Source organism: Pipra filicauda, unplaced genomic scaffold (genome assembly GCF_003945595.2).
Source record: "Pipra filicauda isolate LSUMZ 115617 unplaced genomic scaffold, ASM394559v2 scaffold366_size716523_pilon, whole genome shotgun sequence".
Classification (NCBI taxonomy): Eukaryota; Metazoa; Chordata; class Aves; order Passeriformes; family Pipridae; genus Pipra; species Pipra filicauda.
The window spans coordinates 538,834-553,813 of NW_024104494.1; the positions used below are offsets into that span (position 1 = coordinate 538,834).

Sequence of the window (14,980 nt, forward strand, 5' to 3'; positions counted from 1 at the left end):
TTTACTCCAAAGTCCTGGTTTGTTAACTTTCTGGAGGAAAAGCAGAGAGCTCACTGAGTCCAAGTGTGACCTGTAGCCACACTGCATCTTCATACTGAAGTGACACCTGAGCACACAGAAATCCCAGTTGCCTGTTTGCCACAGGAGCAACAATGACCAGAGGACCGGGTCTCAGAAGCATGCAACTCTCTAAAGGTTCTCACAGAAATTAATTGAAGGAAATTGCTATTCCATAATGAGCCTTGTATTAAATTAAGGCTCATTTCATAATGAGCTTCTCTTTTGAATTAGAAAGGAGACACATGTTGAAATTAGCTTATACAGGATTCTTTGGACATGTGATACTAGGAAGAAAACAAACTTCCAAATTATTTTTAGATGAGCACCTTGCTTCAGCGCTTCCTTCAGCAGCACCTGTAAGATATTTTGGGGGAGATACTGTGAATGGATATTATACCTTTTATAGCCTTGTATTCATTCACAAAATTTCAGTGAGCACAAAACCAGTGCTTACTGAAGTTGAAAGGGAGAAGAATGGCTCTTCACCTGCACTCCACAGCTGCTGTCAAAGGAAAATAGAGCAGTTAAAATACCCAAAATATTTAAAATTTTTAGGAACATGGGAGGAAGAAAAGCAACAGTCAGGAGTTTGCTTTTGGCCAGCACCCACCTCTCTCCCTGGCTGAACACAGTCACTAAAGAGACAGTGCAAAATGGTGACAAGTTCTTGCCTGGCAGAGTAGGTGTGAGTTCTCTGTGACTGTCCCACCTTCCCAGACACCCTGGCAAAACAGGTATGGGGTTTTGAAAGTGGAACTGAACAATGACGAGGATGATAGTTCAGCTACCATGGAGGTATTGCTGAGGTTAACTTGGCCTATGTCCTACATCAAAACTGCCTCCAGAATTGTCTCAGTGGAGGTAGGGATGGAGATCCATTTGACATCAAGGCTGCAAGGGTTATTGATGTGTTAGAAACCATGGAAGCACTTAAAATGTAGGAATTGGGGTTTGTCCCCATAAAAAGGTTGCAGGTGGGATCAATAGTCCAACTGAAGTGCTCCTTATTCAACACAAACAGTATGGGCAATAAACAGGAGGAGCTGGAAGCCACTGAGCAGCATGAAAACTATCATGTAGTTGCCATCACGGAAACATGGTGGGGTGAAGTACACCACTGGAGTGCTGCAATAATGGCTATAAACACCTCAGAAGGAACAAGCAAGGAAGGAGAGTGAGTGGGGTAGCCCTGTATGTTAGGGAGCATTTTGATTATCTGGAGCTTAATGATGGTGATGATAGGGTTGAATGTTTATGGGTGAGAACCAGGGGAAGGCCAACAAGGCAGGTATCATCTAAGGAGTCTGTTACAGACCACACAATCAGGATTCAAAGGTTGATAAAATATTCTATAATCAGCTGAGAGAAGTCTCACAATCACTAGCCCTTGTTCTCATGAGTCTTCAAGTTACCAGATATCTGCTGGAAATGCAACACAGTGGGGAAAGGAAACAGCCTAGGAGGTTCCTGGAGCATGTGGAAGAGGACTCCTTGACAGAGCTGGTGAGTAAGCCAGCAAGGCAAAGTGCTCCACTGGACACTTTTTGTTTGTGAAGGACTGATGGGTGAGGTGACGGCTGAAGGCTGTCTTGGGCATTATGATCATGAAATGACAGAGTTTTTGACTCTCAGAAAAGTAAGGACGGGTGCCTGAAGAATGGTCACCTTGGAATTCCAGGGGGAAGACTTCAGCCTGTTTAGGAGATGGGTTGACAGGTTCCCTTGGGAGGCAGTCCTGAAGGGCAAAGGAGTCCAGGAAGGCTGGACATTCTTCATGAAGGAAGTCTTACAGGCACAGCAGCAAGCCATTCCAATACGCCAAAATCTGAGTTAGTGAGGAAGAAGACTGCCCTGGCAGAACAGAGAGCTTTGGCTGGAATGCAGGGAAAAAAAGGAGTGTTTATGACCTTTGGAAGAAGGGGCAGGCAACTCAGGAGCACTACAATGATGACATGAGGTTATGGAGGGAGAAAATTAGAAGGGCCGAAGCCCAACTGGAACATAATCTGGCTACAGACTAAAAGACAATAAAAAAATGTTTCTATAAATATATCAGCAACAAAAGGAGGGCTAAGGAGAATATCCGTCCTTTATGGGATGTGAGGGAAAATATAGACACAAAGGATAAGGAAAAGGCTAAGGTACTTAATGTCTTCTTTGCCTCAGTCTTTGAAAGTAAGAGCAGTTGTTCTCAGAGTACCCAGCCCCTGGGCTGCAAGACAGGGATGGGGAGCAGAACAAAGCCCCCCATAATCCAAGGGGTAATGGTCAGCGATCTACTAAGAGGTGAGAGTGGTCAGTGACCACTTAAGACACACACAAGTCTATGGGGCCAGATGGGATCCACACAAGCGTACTGAGGGATCTGGCAGAAGTGCTCAACAAGGCACTTTCTATCATTTACCATAGATAAACCTGGATAACCACAGAGGTCCCAGTAGACTGGAGGTTAGTCAGTGTGATGCCCAACTACAAGAAGGGCTGGAAGGAGATCTAGGGAACTACAGGCCTGTCAGCTTGACTCATATGCTGGAGAAGGTCATGGAGCAGATCATCTTGGGTGCCATCATGCAGCATGCACAGGACAACCAGGGGATCAGGCCTAGCCAGCATGGGTTCACGAAAGGAAGGTGCTGCTTGACTAACCTGATCTCCTTCCAGGACAGTGTGACCTGCTTAGTGGATGAGTGGAAGGCTGTTGATGTCGTCTACCTAGACTGTAGAAAAGCCTTTGACACCGATTACCATAGCATTCTCCTTGAGAAACTGGCTGCTCATGATTTGGATGGGTGCACTGTTTTCTGTGTAAAAAAAACTAGCTGGATGACTGAGCCCACAGAGTCATGGCAAATGGAGTTACATACAGTTGGCAGCTGGTCACTAGTGGTGCTCCCCAGGGCTCAGTGTTGGAGCCAGTCCTGTTTATTACCTTTATCGATGACCTCGACAGAGGGATTGAGTGCACCCCGAGCCAGACCTAAACAATTCTACGATTCTATTAAAATACTGTCTTCAGCAGCAACTATTGCCAGACTTTTGTTTTCCTCAAGAAAAACCAGTACTGTGAATAGAGGTGCTTAGTCATGATATGGATGTGTATGCAAAATGCGCAAAAGCCACTGAAAAAATGAACCCTTTCCAAACCTTAAATGTTGCTCAGCAGAGTTCTCCAGTTCAGACTGAAGTTTATGATGCTTACACAGCACCTTGACTCTAGGGAATTAACAGTACCAGGAAGGAAAAGATGTGAGGCAAAGTAACGTGCATGAACAAAACTCGAAGCCAACCCAAGGCCTGGAATTTAGTGCATGCAATGCAAAGGTACAGACATGGATCATATAAATTGTGGGTTTGATGTATAACTAAACACCACATAATTCTTTTGTTTGATGCAACCATGATACAGACTCCTCACAACTGTGGTACATCCATTACCAGCAGTCCTCCCCTGGTGCCCTCATCCTTGTTTCTTTGTTGCCACTTCTTAGGTATTGACATGAGGCCCCATATTTGAAGGGATTTCTTCTCTAGTTATGAAAATCTTGAGTTTATAATTTACTAACTCATCTCCAGGTGGGATTACACATGCTTCTCTTCAGAAGCCTATGATATGTTCAAGCAGAATCAAAGGGGGCATGGTTGTTTTAATGGATATGGAAACTCAATATTACTTATCAGCGGACTGGGGCACTCCTGGCTTCCCAAGGGTATTTATTTGTAGAGGCAATCTGGTCATGATGGCTCCAAATCAGTGGCAGGAGAGAATACAGAGCGATGTACAGCGATGAGCGTGGGATGAAAGTGGAAGACTGCCAGAAGTGGAACTGCAAAGAATGTATTTACAAAATCATCAGTGAAAAGGAAAATGAGGATTCTTCCTGCAAAAGTCAGATGCCTGGGAACAAATACTGAAGGGTGTGTTCCTGAACAAGGAATACTATTCTGGGAAACTGTGCTTCTGACTGGGGAGTCATCTGGTAACTAAAGTAACCCCCAAAGCAAGGGTTAATATGATCACTGTATCTGTTAACATGGGAGCATTGAGTAGGAGTCTGGTAAACGTATTACTTCTGTTTTTTTCAAATGACTACAGCTGCTGGTGAAATACAGCCTGCAGTTTTAGCACCAGTATTTCAAGCAGTATGTTAAAAATTAGAGGGTCAGGGAAGAACTGGAACATTTATTAAATGATTTGAAACTATGTGTTTCAATGAAATACTCAAGGACTTTGACTTGGTTACTTTAATGAGGAAAAGCTTTGTCTTATCAAAGGTAACTGGTCTGTAGTGCCAATACAGTGAACAGACACATGAGAAAGTAACTCTTTCAGTGCTGAAAGAAGTAACAGGAGTGAATGTCTACCAATTGCACAAGTTAGATAAATGCAGCTTACTCATGACTTCCCTGGAAGTGTTTAAGGCCAGGTTGTATGGAGCAACCTGTCCTAGTGGGAGCTGTCCCTGACCATGGCAGGAGTGTTGAAACTAGATGATCTTTAAGGTCCCTTCCAACCCAAATCATTCTGTGATTCTATGATTCTATGACACAGACATTTTTAAAGAGAAGGGTAACCATCCACTGGAACAACTTAGTACAGATGACATTAGACTCTTCATCACCAGTAATTTTTAAATGAAAATTGGATTATTGTTTTGTAGGAAAAAAACCCCTAGTTTAGGCAGCAACTACTTCAGTAATGTTTTATAACCAATACTATGTCAAAAAACAGCCTACACCTTTGTTCATTTAATCTAGGATACATAACATTTCCAGTGTAACAACTTTAAGGTAATCAGAAGCATGCATAAAGCATGCCTGACTACAAAGCCTGTGAGGCATAAAAGCATTTTCAACATTTACTTGTTTTTATCTAAAACTATTCTTGGCTGTGCAATAACTGCGGTGCAATGTAGGTACCACTGCAGTAGCATCAGACACGGTGGCAGCAGCACAAAGCTCAGAGCTGGATGCAAAATCCTTCCGCAAATCAAAGTGAATACTTGGATGTTTAGTCCATGCTGAGCTCCCTGCTGTTGCCTGCAGCTCAGGAACTGTGAACAGACAAGGTTGTAACAGCAGCTGATACTGCACCCTCTCCAGAGTGGTTCAAAGAAAGGCCTAGGTGGAAAAAGTGTCTGTCCCTGACTTGTGAAGTCAGACTTTTCACAGAAGAACCTCATTCATTGGGAAAATATAACAGTTACAAGACTTGTGGTGGATTCTGTCACTCTAATTCAAGCTTCTGTGTCTCTCTCAAAAACATCCCCTTGCTCTGCACAAGTTCCTGGCTTCGTTAGGAAAACTACTAGGTAATATTCTTAAGTCTGTGCTTTGATGAAGTCAAATAATTATTAAAATGGTCCCTTCTGACTTCAGAAAATATAAAAAATATCAGTGGACATTTTCCATTAGCAGTGGAGAAAAAAGAGATTTTATTTTAAAGCCAAAGTAATGGATTTTTCAGTTACTTACTTAGTAGTTTTCAGAATCTGCACGCGTACTGAATTGTGCTCTTTAATACAGAAAATAAATTAAGGCTATGATTAAAAGAAAAAAAAAATCTTAATTTCAATTCCTAAATACTTCTGTTAAGGTCTGGGAAAAAAAAATGGACACACTTTCGAACATGACAAGCCCTCAGGAACTCCCACGGATCCTAAGGTGAGAAGCAGCAGAGTGGTGTTTATAAGGAGGAAGGATGTAGATTTAGGGCTTTGACAAAGGAGCCCTGTCTCATCTTGCGATGGCAGTTGTTAACACCTTAATCCAAACAACCCTCCTGCTCCTTGGCCTCGGAGTCATCATGCCTTTTTCTAATCCACTGCCTGGTAGCAACCTGGGAGCAGCACTCAGTTGTTTAGCTCACGCTGCTGTTCATGTGTTTTAACTAACTGGTGAAGACGGGTACAAGCATGTGTTTCCCTCAGCTCCGGGGACGGAGATCCCTGGAGAACAGACAAGGTGGGCAGCTGTTAATAGTAGCAAACTACAGTGCCACAGGAAAAAGACTTTTTTTGGTTTTTTGTTTGTTTGTTTTGTTTGAAGAGCTTAGTCGCAGACACAGCTGTGCCTGAAGAGATCAGACTTTTCACAGGACATACCTGGCATTGTGAGGACAAAACCCCAAGTCTCCAGGCTGCCAGAGATCTAATGTAACCAAGGAAGAATATTCTTCCCCTATAAATAAATCTTTAGAGACTTCCTAAAGTTCAGGTTAATGATCGGATCATGTAAATTCAGATAGCATTTGGGGATAATTTAGGCTTACATTGCTGCAAAACAGAAAGAAGATCTCTAAAATGTCATTTTAAAGATGAAAGCCATTTCTAAGTCCTACTAATGTAAAAATTATTTAAAAAGCAGGAACATCTTTTTAATCATCAGATTTCTCTAAAAGTATGTAAATTATTTTTGCATGGCTACTTCACTGCGTGTGTAATTTTACCTTGGACTGAATTTTTGCAGACAAAAAGTAAATGCTCTTAATAAAGGAAGTACAAACAAAATAAAAACAAATTTTCAGATGCTTGAATCCACAACTTCTTAACTTTTTAACTGTTCTAAACTTCTTGAATTTTTCTGCAATTTCAGGACCACTGTGATTGCAACCCCACTTTTCATAAAACTTTCCTTGAAGCAGAAAAGGGTATGAACAGCATATCAATTATATTATAATTCTGGGCCATTTTATATTCTACCTTCATGTTTCCAATGGAAAATCTAATTACCACTATTATAATCCATGACAAAGGAAGGTATCTATGGCATGTATCTACAGTTTATATTGACAACACAGTTTCTTCACTGGAAGAAGCCGTATGTTTCTGTTGTTTTGTGAGGAAATCTTTAAGCACTACATTTTTTTCCCCAGTATTGCATCCAAGAGAAGTAGTCTCAACCCTTCCCTTCAGCTTACTCTTTGATACATCAGCCAGGCCCAGCTCATCCCCTGTGCTGTTGGGGCCTTTCAAGGGGAGCAACAAACTCACGAGTATAGATAGTCTGGTGCTTAATAGAACAGAAGGTACTGGAAATTCCAGTCCAGCTCCTCCGGTCTCCAAGTAAGGCACATTGACTTGTTCTATGAAGAAGGCTTGTTTGCAGAATTTTTGCAACACAGCAGTTGTTTGGGGAATAAGAGGTATATTACATGCAGACAGATCTGTCAGGGGATGTAGCTGTGAAACTCTTCTGAACTATAACATAATTTTCAGATCTGTAAATATGCCAGATTTTAGTCAACTTTAACAGAAATCGAAAAAGGCACAACCTCAACATAAGAATCATGATCCTCCCAAAGTTTAAGTCTATGCTCCAGAGTCTGGAGTAAAATCCCTGAAATGGCAATAAGAATTTATAGAACAAAAATAAAATTACATATTTTCCTTGATCTCATTCTTCAAAAAGGACAAAGGATTTTTCTGAAGTTTTCAAAAAGCACTTGGCTTGAAACAGCCAATTAGCCTAGAGAATTGAATCTTGTTAACTAAAAAAAGGAAATAACACATTAAATGAAAATAAGATTTGGTGATAGAAAATATTAGGTAAATCTAACTATAGATATTAAAAACTATGTTTAATAATAAAGTGACAATCCACATAACAGCTCTTACAATTTCACTAAATTATTAAAATTTCATTAAATTAAATTATTATCTATCTGTATTGGTTTACTATAAACAATTAGGGTTCCAGTTTCTTAATTTTTATTACCTAAAAGTCAGAATTAACAAGAGTGGCCGTTTGGAAATTCTTTGTTTCCTTTTTGTAGTGTTACATACATACCTCTTCAGAGAAGCCAACAGCTTCATTCATGCTAGTGAATTCTCGTCACGGCTAAAGAGGGAGTCTGGGACTCTGTAGACTACATAAAAAAGAAAAAAGGCTAGACTTCTGATCCCAAGCCAATAAAATAATTACTTGATATAACTGAAAAGCCAATCAAGAAAAAGGAAATACTTCAAATCATAAATAATAATAAAAAAATACATTTACTGGAGCTAGCTTTTTAAGAGGCCAGTCCACCCTTTTCTACTAGCCTATTCAATATGAAACAGTTCTATGACACTCAAACTTTCTATTGTGGGGATTAGAAATCATCACAGGCCCTTGTTACAAGTCATCATCCTTTCAGTCAATCATCAGTTACAAGTCCATCATCCTTTATCACACCATATGATTAAGGCCTTGTTCTGGAAAAGATTTTTTTTTTTTTTTGAAGATATCACACTGAATATAGATGCTATTCTGAAAAGAAGGTCTCTATCTTGATTTTGAATAGAAACTCTCCACACCAAACAGCTTGCAGGCACTGGGCAGTGATGCTGAATGAGATCCCTGGAAGAATGAAATACAAGCACTAAGCTTGACTATGTTGATCCCAGATCTTCAGACTAAGGGTATAGACACAAAGCAAATTACACAATATGCAAATACATTGTATCACATCTGGATTACATATGCTCAGCTTCTTCTCCATAGAGAAATCCTTCATAAAATTCATTAGCAATTTACAGAAATAGAAGTATGGCGATAGATACTATTTAACTATCAGAAAAAGGAAAAAAAAATCCTCTTCTACCAAATCAGATAGATTAGATAGATAGATAGATAGATAGATAGATAGATAGATAGATAGATAGATGGATAGACAAAAAGAGATTGATGATGCCAAGGGATGCTAAAGCAGAAACAGAACTGCTGAATGCAACATTCTTGTTTCCTAACCCAGCTGATTTTCAAATTTGAGCAGAACAGTCCACTGACGCTGCAGCTGTAGTTACCTTTCCATGTCTTACATTGTCTTGATGTAAGAAACAGACTGGAGAAATATGTAGAGCTAAGCCTGTTAGAGCAATGATAGGTCCAGAAAAGCCCATCAGGATAAACTGGTTAAGTTCTGTAACAAATTACAAGATGCAGTCAAGTAAATATTACTTACTGCTAAGACCACCTTTTTTTTCCTCTTTTGAAGACTATTTCCTAAATAAAATGACAACTTATCAGGGGTTTAGTTCACATAGGTAATCAATATGAAAAAGCATATTAAAAAAACCCCAACACTCAGACCAAATAATTCAAAGAGTCATTTTATTGAAGTAAGAGAAAGACAGCAGCACTTACAACAATATTTTAATAATCGCACTTTTTAAAATATTTAAGATGTTTTAGCATCTGTGACACTCAGTTTTTCTTATCTATTTGATGCTATCTACATAAAACTGCATTTTCCCTGGCCATACATGATTATTTACTTCCTAAAACAATAAATAATTTTTATGTGTTGCCAACAACAAACAATCTCACTATTCAGAAAAATCGCCCTCCCTTTAGGAATTTTACATTTGTGAAATTGCTATATAGAATATACAAATATGCTTTTTCCCCATTGCCTGTCACAGACTACTTACAATAAATCTGGGGTCTTAAGATGACAACAGAGCCCAAGTTAAAAACCACTGTCCTAAAAAGTTGGATTTTTGGTTTTATTAGTGTTTCCTCCTTTTCTGTTAAAAGAATATCCTGGGGTATCCGGATTAGCTGATAGTGTGGTGCAGCCTTTGTGTCATAGTTAAAAACATTCACTGCTTTTTCTACTGTTGTGATAAAATTCATTAATATGCATTGAATGCCCTCAGACCCATGTATTGAGTGGTTTGGTTTTGGTTCTTTAAAAAATACATATATATTTCTTGATATGTCATGAAGAATACACGAAAACTGGGCAAACCAATATGCCCTTAGCACTTTTGCTCAGTACATTTTTCCTTCTATCTTGTAAATACTTAGACATACGAACGGGGATATGCATGTGTGCAGTGTAACTCAATTTGCTAAGATCACACGTATAAATGTCAGATCAAGGCCTAAACTGTCAGTAAAGTGCTTAATTTGCATAATTTGAATTGAAGAGAGTAGTAGTGGCACTACCTGGCAGATTAAATGTAAGACTAGACCCACAGGGAAAGGGTCTTTTTTTCCAAAATATTTGAAGACATAAGCAATCTAGTATGTTCCAAACTGAAAACATTCATTTTTTACAGAATTTTTATGAACCTTAGGAATGAAAATTAATTTGGACAAGTTGAAAGAGAGACTCAAACTCCATGACTAACATGGGAATTACCCTAATCCTCTCTTCAACTTAATCATGGAATTTTAACAAGGTTTTTCTGGAAGCCCTTGAGATCTCCTAGGTTGAACATTAACTTATACTTTATACTAGTTAAATGCAATAAATGCTCATATATGCAATCTGAGGCCGAGTTAGGAGATCAACTCTCTGAGTTCTATATCACTTGTTTGAATCTTGGCCAGAAATTGCCACCATTTGCTGGCTTTTGCATGATATACATAAAAAGCCTTGACAATCTCAATCTAACTCCGAATTCCCAGCTATGCCTACTTAATGCTAGATCATTTCTGAGGGGACCAAAAGAAAAAAAAGAGCTTCTTCTCTTGGGCTTATGCTATAGATGAAGCATAAAACCCGAGGAATCATTCATGTTTGGAAGGAATGCACAGGTTTCTTCTCTGCTCTCTCTCACCATAAAGCAATGCAAAGATTATACCTTAAAAAGGTATTACCCACCCCTGCTCTCTTATCTCTTTATCACAATATCCAAAAGTAGGAAACTAAGAGCTGGAGGAATCTATTGGTTATAATGTAAATGAGGGAAGCCAACTGCTTGACAGAAACTTGTTCAAGACTAGAAGACTCAGTAAAATGATGATGGTGTGAACAATTTTTCTGCCAGTGTTACTATTTCTGCTAAGCAAATTTAAAGGCAGTAGTGGAACTGTAAGACGCATCAGCCAGAGCTCAGATCTGGTAACTTTCCAGCTATGCTGCAGTCTTTTATTTTTTTCAGGCCTTTAGGGATGGATGGGTTGAAGGATGTGTGGGGCCAGGCTCATTTAGGTGACAGGTAATTACTCTCACCGGACAGTTGTTTATGGAATTGTTTATGCTGGGTGCTTTGCATTTTGTAGAACACTTGTAAGAGTGAATAAATGCTCAAATACAGTCATTAGTAAATGCTAATATTTTGCTTACCTACCAGAAAATACAAACAGGAGTCTATTACTCAGGGAAAGTCACTGTTTCAGAAGCAAATCCAAGCAATTCTCGTTAGAATTGCTAAAGAGACTGAACACGTGTTCCATGAGGTGCAAATCCGGGAAACTCTTCCTTGTACCAATGTTTAAACATCAGCTATGCCCTTCTTGCTTACTTTCACTAAGTCTTGGGCTAAATTTTAATCCGAAATTCATGACCAGGTGGTGTTTCCCTCACTTACTGTTCTTCACAACTCCTGGGATCGGTGCAATTGCATGGGCTACAACTTTAAAGAGGGCCCGTGAAGGGAGGGGTTGGCGGGGGTCTGTTTTTCTGATTGAGGCTGCTCGTCTCGGCTGAGTCTCATTTAGTTGTTATGACTTGCAGGTGGTGAGTGGCTCGCTCGCTGCCCGGGCCCTGCTCTGCCCCGCGGAGGCGGCGGGCGGCGCGGTTCCCGCTCCGGCACCGGCGGGCGCGCATCTCCCCCGCGGCTTCTGGGCCTGTCCTCCCTCTTCCCTGACTTGGGTACAGAGCTGTATCGCAGCTCACAAGGGACCACTATTTCCAGTTTCAAGACTAATGAAATCAGCATCGTAAAAGCGCGTACTTACCCTGCCTTTCCCCGACAAAAAATATAAAAGCAAATCCGCTGTTTCCTTTCAAAACATGAGCATGACGGTTTGTTTTATTTTCTAAAGCGGGGGGAGGAAGTATTTTGCTTCCAAGTTCAAGTGTAAAACAAGATGCCTTAAAATAAATAACGCACCATTTTGAATCACTACTTCATGAGACTGTCTAGGGGCCAATGCCTACAAATCCTCCCCTTATTATATCCAAGGATGGAAGCTCTGATGCAGGGACACAAAACAACTTCGCCGACTGACCTATGGGCGAGAGAAAATCTGTGCCAGCTCCGCAAATGATCCAGCACTGGTACTCGCTTCTCTAACTGTTCGCTCAGCAGCACTTCCCACCTCTCTTCCACACGCTGACGTTTATGGACAAGCCAAGCTTTTGAAAACATTTGCTGATAAAATTCAGCAGGTAGATTAGGAAAAAAAATACGGAGGGGAGGTGGTTAAGAAAAACAAAAAAAGCTAAGCAGTAACAGCTGAGCGGAACTTGCCGAGCCGCCAGCACCCGGGCAGCGGGCGAGCACCAGCGGCGCCCCCGCAGCTTCTCACTGCACCGACTGTTCCCTGCCGAGCACGGCAGCTCCTTCCTTCCCCAGCAAGTTCTCGCCCCCCCCCCCCCAAACCATTTCAGTGCACCAAGTGTGTGGGTTGGAATTTATTTCGCTCCCCCGCTCCTGAGCTGCTGGTGTTGCAGGGTGAATGGGCGCTGGCGCCTGCCCCGCTGCCCTCAGCGCCCGCTCTCCGGGGACCGAGGAGGGGCAGCGCTATTCGCAGGCACAGCGGCGAATTTCCCCGGCGCTCACTCTGCCGTGCCGTTCCCATTGGCCGTGCGGCCGGCAGGGAGCGACGGGAGGGGAAGAGGGAGCTGCCAGCAGCAGGGAGGCAGGCAGGCACCGGGCGAGCGCGTACACAGGCGCACGGCAGGCAGAGGCTGCTGGGGTATTGTTATCATTGTGCTTCGGCGGAGGGCTTTGCCTGCAGGGGGAGGGGTGGAGGGAGGAGAAGAAAGAGGGGGAGAGAGAAAGTGCGGGGCGAGCATGCAGCAGGGCTGGGGCCGGCGAAGCGGCGGTGCTGGCGTGCCCGGGCTGAGGCGCTGAGAGGAGCCGCCTGCCCGAGCTCGCTGAGGGCCACCGGCGGGAGGAGCGAGGTGGGCACGATCCAGACGTGGGGAAGTCAGCCAGCCGAAGGGAGCCGCCACCGCACTGGCCTCGCAGCAGCAGCAGCGTCTACTTCTTTCTTATCTCCCAGCCTTTTGTTCGCCCATCCTCCTCCTCCTCCTCTTCCCTGCCCACCCTCTGCACCGCGTAGGGGGCTCGGCAGAGAGACAAGCAGGCTGACCCAGAGCTGAGTTTCATCCATCCTCCGCCCCCCGCTCTCTCTGCCGTCTCTCTCTTCCTCCGCTGCATCGCTGCCCATGAGCTAGAGCGGCAGCCGGCTCCGGCAGGCGGGGGCAGACGCCGACCGCAGCTCCCGGCAGCTGCCGCTGCCCGACCCTCCCCGCCGCTCCCCTCGCCCCGCTCCGCGGGCTCCAGCCGCGCTCCGGAACTGCTGGGGGCCGCCCTGCCGCCGCCCCTTCTCGCCTCCATGTGCCGGGTAGCGGGAGCGCCGCCGCGGATCCTGCCGCCGCTAGCGCTGATGCTGCTGGCGGCCCTGCAGCAGGTAAGCACCGCCGGCGGGGAGCGGGCCGGGCTGCGGCTCTTTGTTCTCCTACGGGCGGCGATGCCCGGGGAAGGCGGGAGAGCCGGGGGGCAAATGGGAGGGGGGGGGGACAGGCAGGCTCCGCTTTGAGGAGGGGGAGTCTCGGGGAGGGGTTCGGGGAAGGTGGCAGTCGCCGCTGCCCCGCTGCCGGTGTGCCCCGCGATGGCTTGTGGCCGCTTGCGCGGAGCCACCTGCTCGGGGCAGCCCCGCCGGGCTCCGGTTCCGCGCTCCGGGGAGACAGGGGAGCTCGTGCCCAGGGCCGGCTGAGAGGGAGAGGGTGGTCCCCGAGACGCGAGAGGTGACGGGGCGCGGATTCCCCCCCCTCGCTACCGGGAGAGCAGGTGCCGCGGGACGGGGGGGCCGGCCGGTCCCCGCGCGGCCGGCAGGAGCACGGGAGCTCGGCCCCGCCATGAGCGCGGGGGACAAAGTAACGGAGCGGGGAACGGAGCGCACATCCCACTCTCCCGCCCCGCGTGGGGAAGGGCGGGCGGGGGTGCCAGAGAAGTGCGGGGAAGGGGGCGGCCCCCGCGTCTCGACTACCCCCTGCTCCCGTGCCCACTAATCCCTTCCCGGGAAGAATTTAATCAGCCTCCGCCTGGGCGCTGGGCTTCCCCACCCCCTGCCGCTAACGGGAATTTCCACTGGGACGGGCTCGGGCTCCGAAGTGTTTAATTTATTATTATCCGAGTCCTGCTGCTGCCTCGCCGGGGCCCTCCAGGCGGGCTCTGTCCCGAGTGACGGGGTCCTGGGCAGGTGGTCGCGGGACGCGGGGAGGCGCCGGGCACCGCCAGCCGCGATGTGCTCCCCGTGGGGTGCAGAAAGTAGGGGTCTGCGGCGAGATAGGACTGCCGGGACGCTGGGGGGGGGGAGAACGAGGAGACGACAAAATGGATCCCGGTTGGGGCAGCGAGGGCAATGCCCGCGGGACGGTGGTTGGGCTCCCCTCCGGCAGCGCGCGGTGTCCGGAGCGGGCGCGGAGCCCGCGGAGCTCCCCGAGCGGAGGTGGGAGGGTGGCGGTGGGTTCCCCGTTCGCTTTGTGCTGGCTGAGCTCGTATCCGGCGCCGCGCCGGGGGTGGAGAGGGCGGTAAGTCCGAAGGACAGATGGCGCAGATCATCGCCTCTTAATGGTATTTACGGTTGGGGCATTTCTGCCGGGCCGGGGGAGCGGGTTGAGGCGAGGCCGGCAGCGGGGCCGGGGTGCTGGGGCGGGCAGGGCGCCCTCCCGCCGAGCCCGCAGCGGCTGGCGCAGGGCGGGGGTGGCGGCGGGCGACAGCCACTGTCCATGGTGCGGCCCCGCCGCCTCCGCCGCAGCGGGGGGCAGGAGGAGCCCGGCCGTCCGCCCGTCTCCGCTTCTCCGTCCCTCTGACACCCCCATCCCCTCACGGGTCCCTAGGCGAATGAGTCCCTCCCGCAGTTTCTGAGGCTGTCTCGGGGGCTGATGACTTGCACCAGGCGAGGTACGAGGATTTTCCCTTGAGTCTTAGGGGGACGCAAGGCAGGCTGGCTGGCGTGACACGGGAGTATCCGG

General features: G+C 45.9%; 1 protein-coding gene across 2 annotated transcripts in view; it reads left to right on the forward strand.

Moving 5' to 3' along the window:
- Nucleotides 1–12,438: 12,438 nt before the first annotated feature.
- Nucleotides 12,439–14,980, forward strand: part of CDH2 (cadherin 2) — a 118,352-nt gene continuing 115,810 nt past the window's right edge. Inside the window, exon 1 of one of the 2 annotated variants that reach the window (XM_027731326.2) lies at nt 12,439–12,693. In XM_027731326.2, the coding sequence (XP_027587127.1) occupies nt 12,454–12,693 (240 nt within the window). In that variant the 5' untranslated portion in view covers nt 12,439–12,453. Of the gene's footprint in view, nt 12,694–12,845; nt 13,414–14,980 lie in introns of those variants that run through there. The other variant, XM_027731323.2, reaches the window with a different exon arrangement.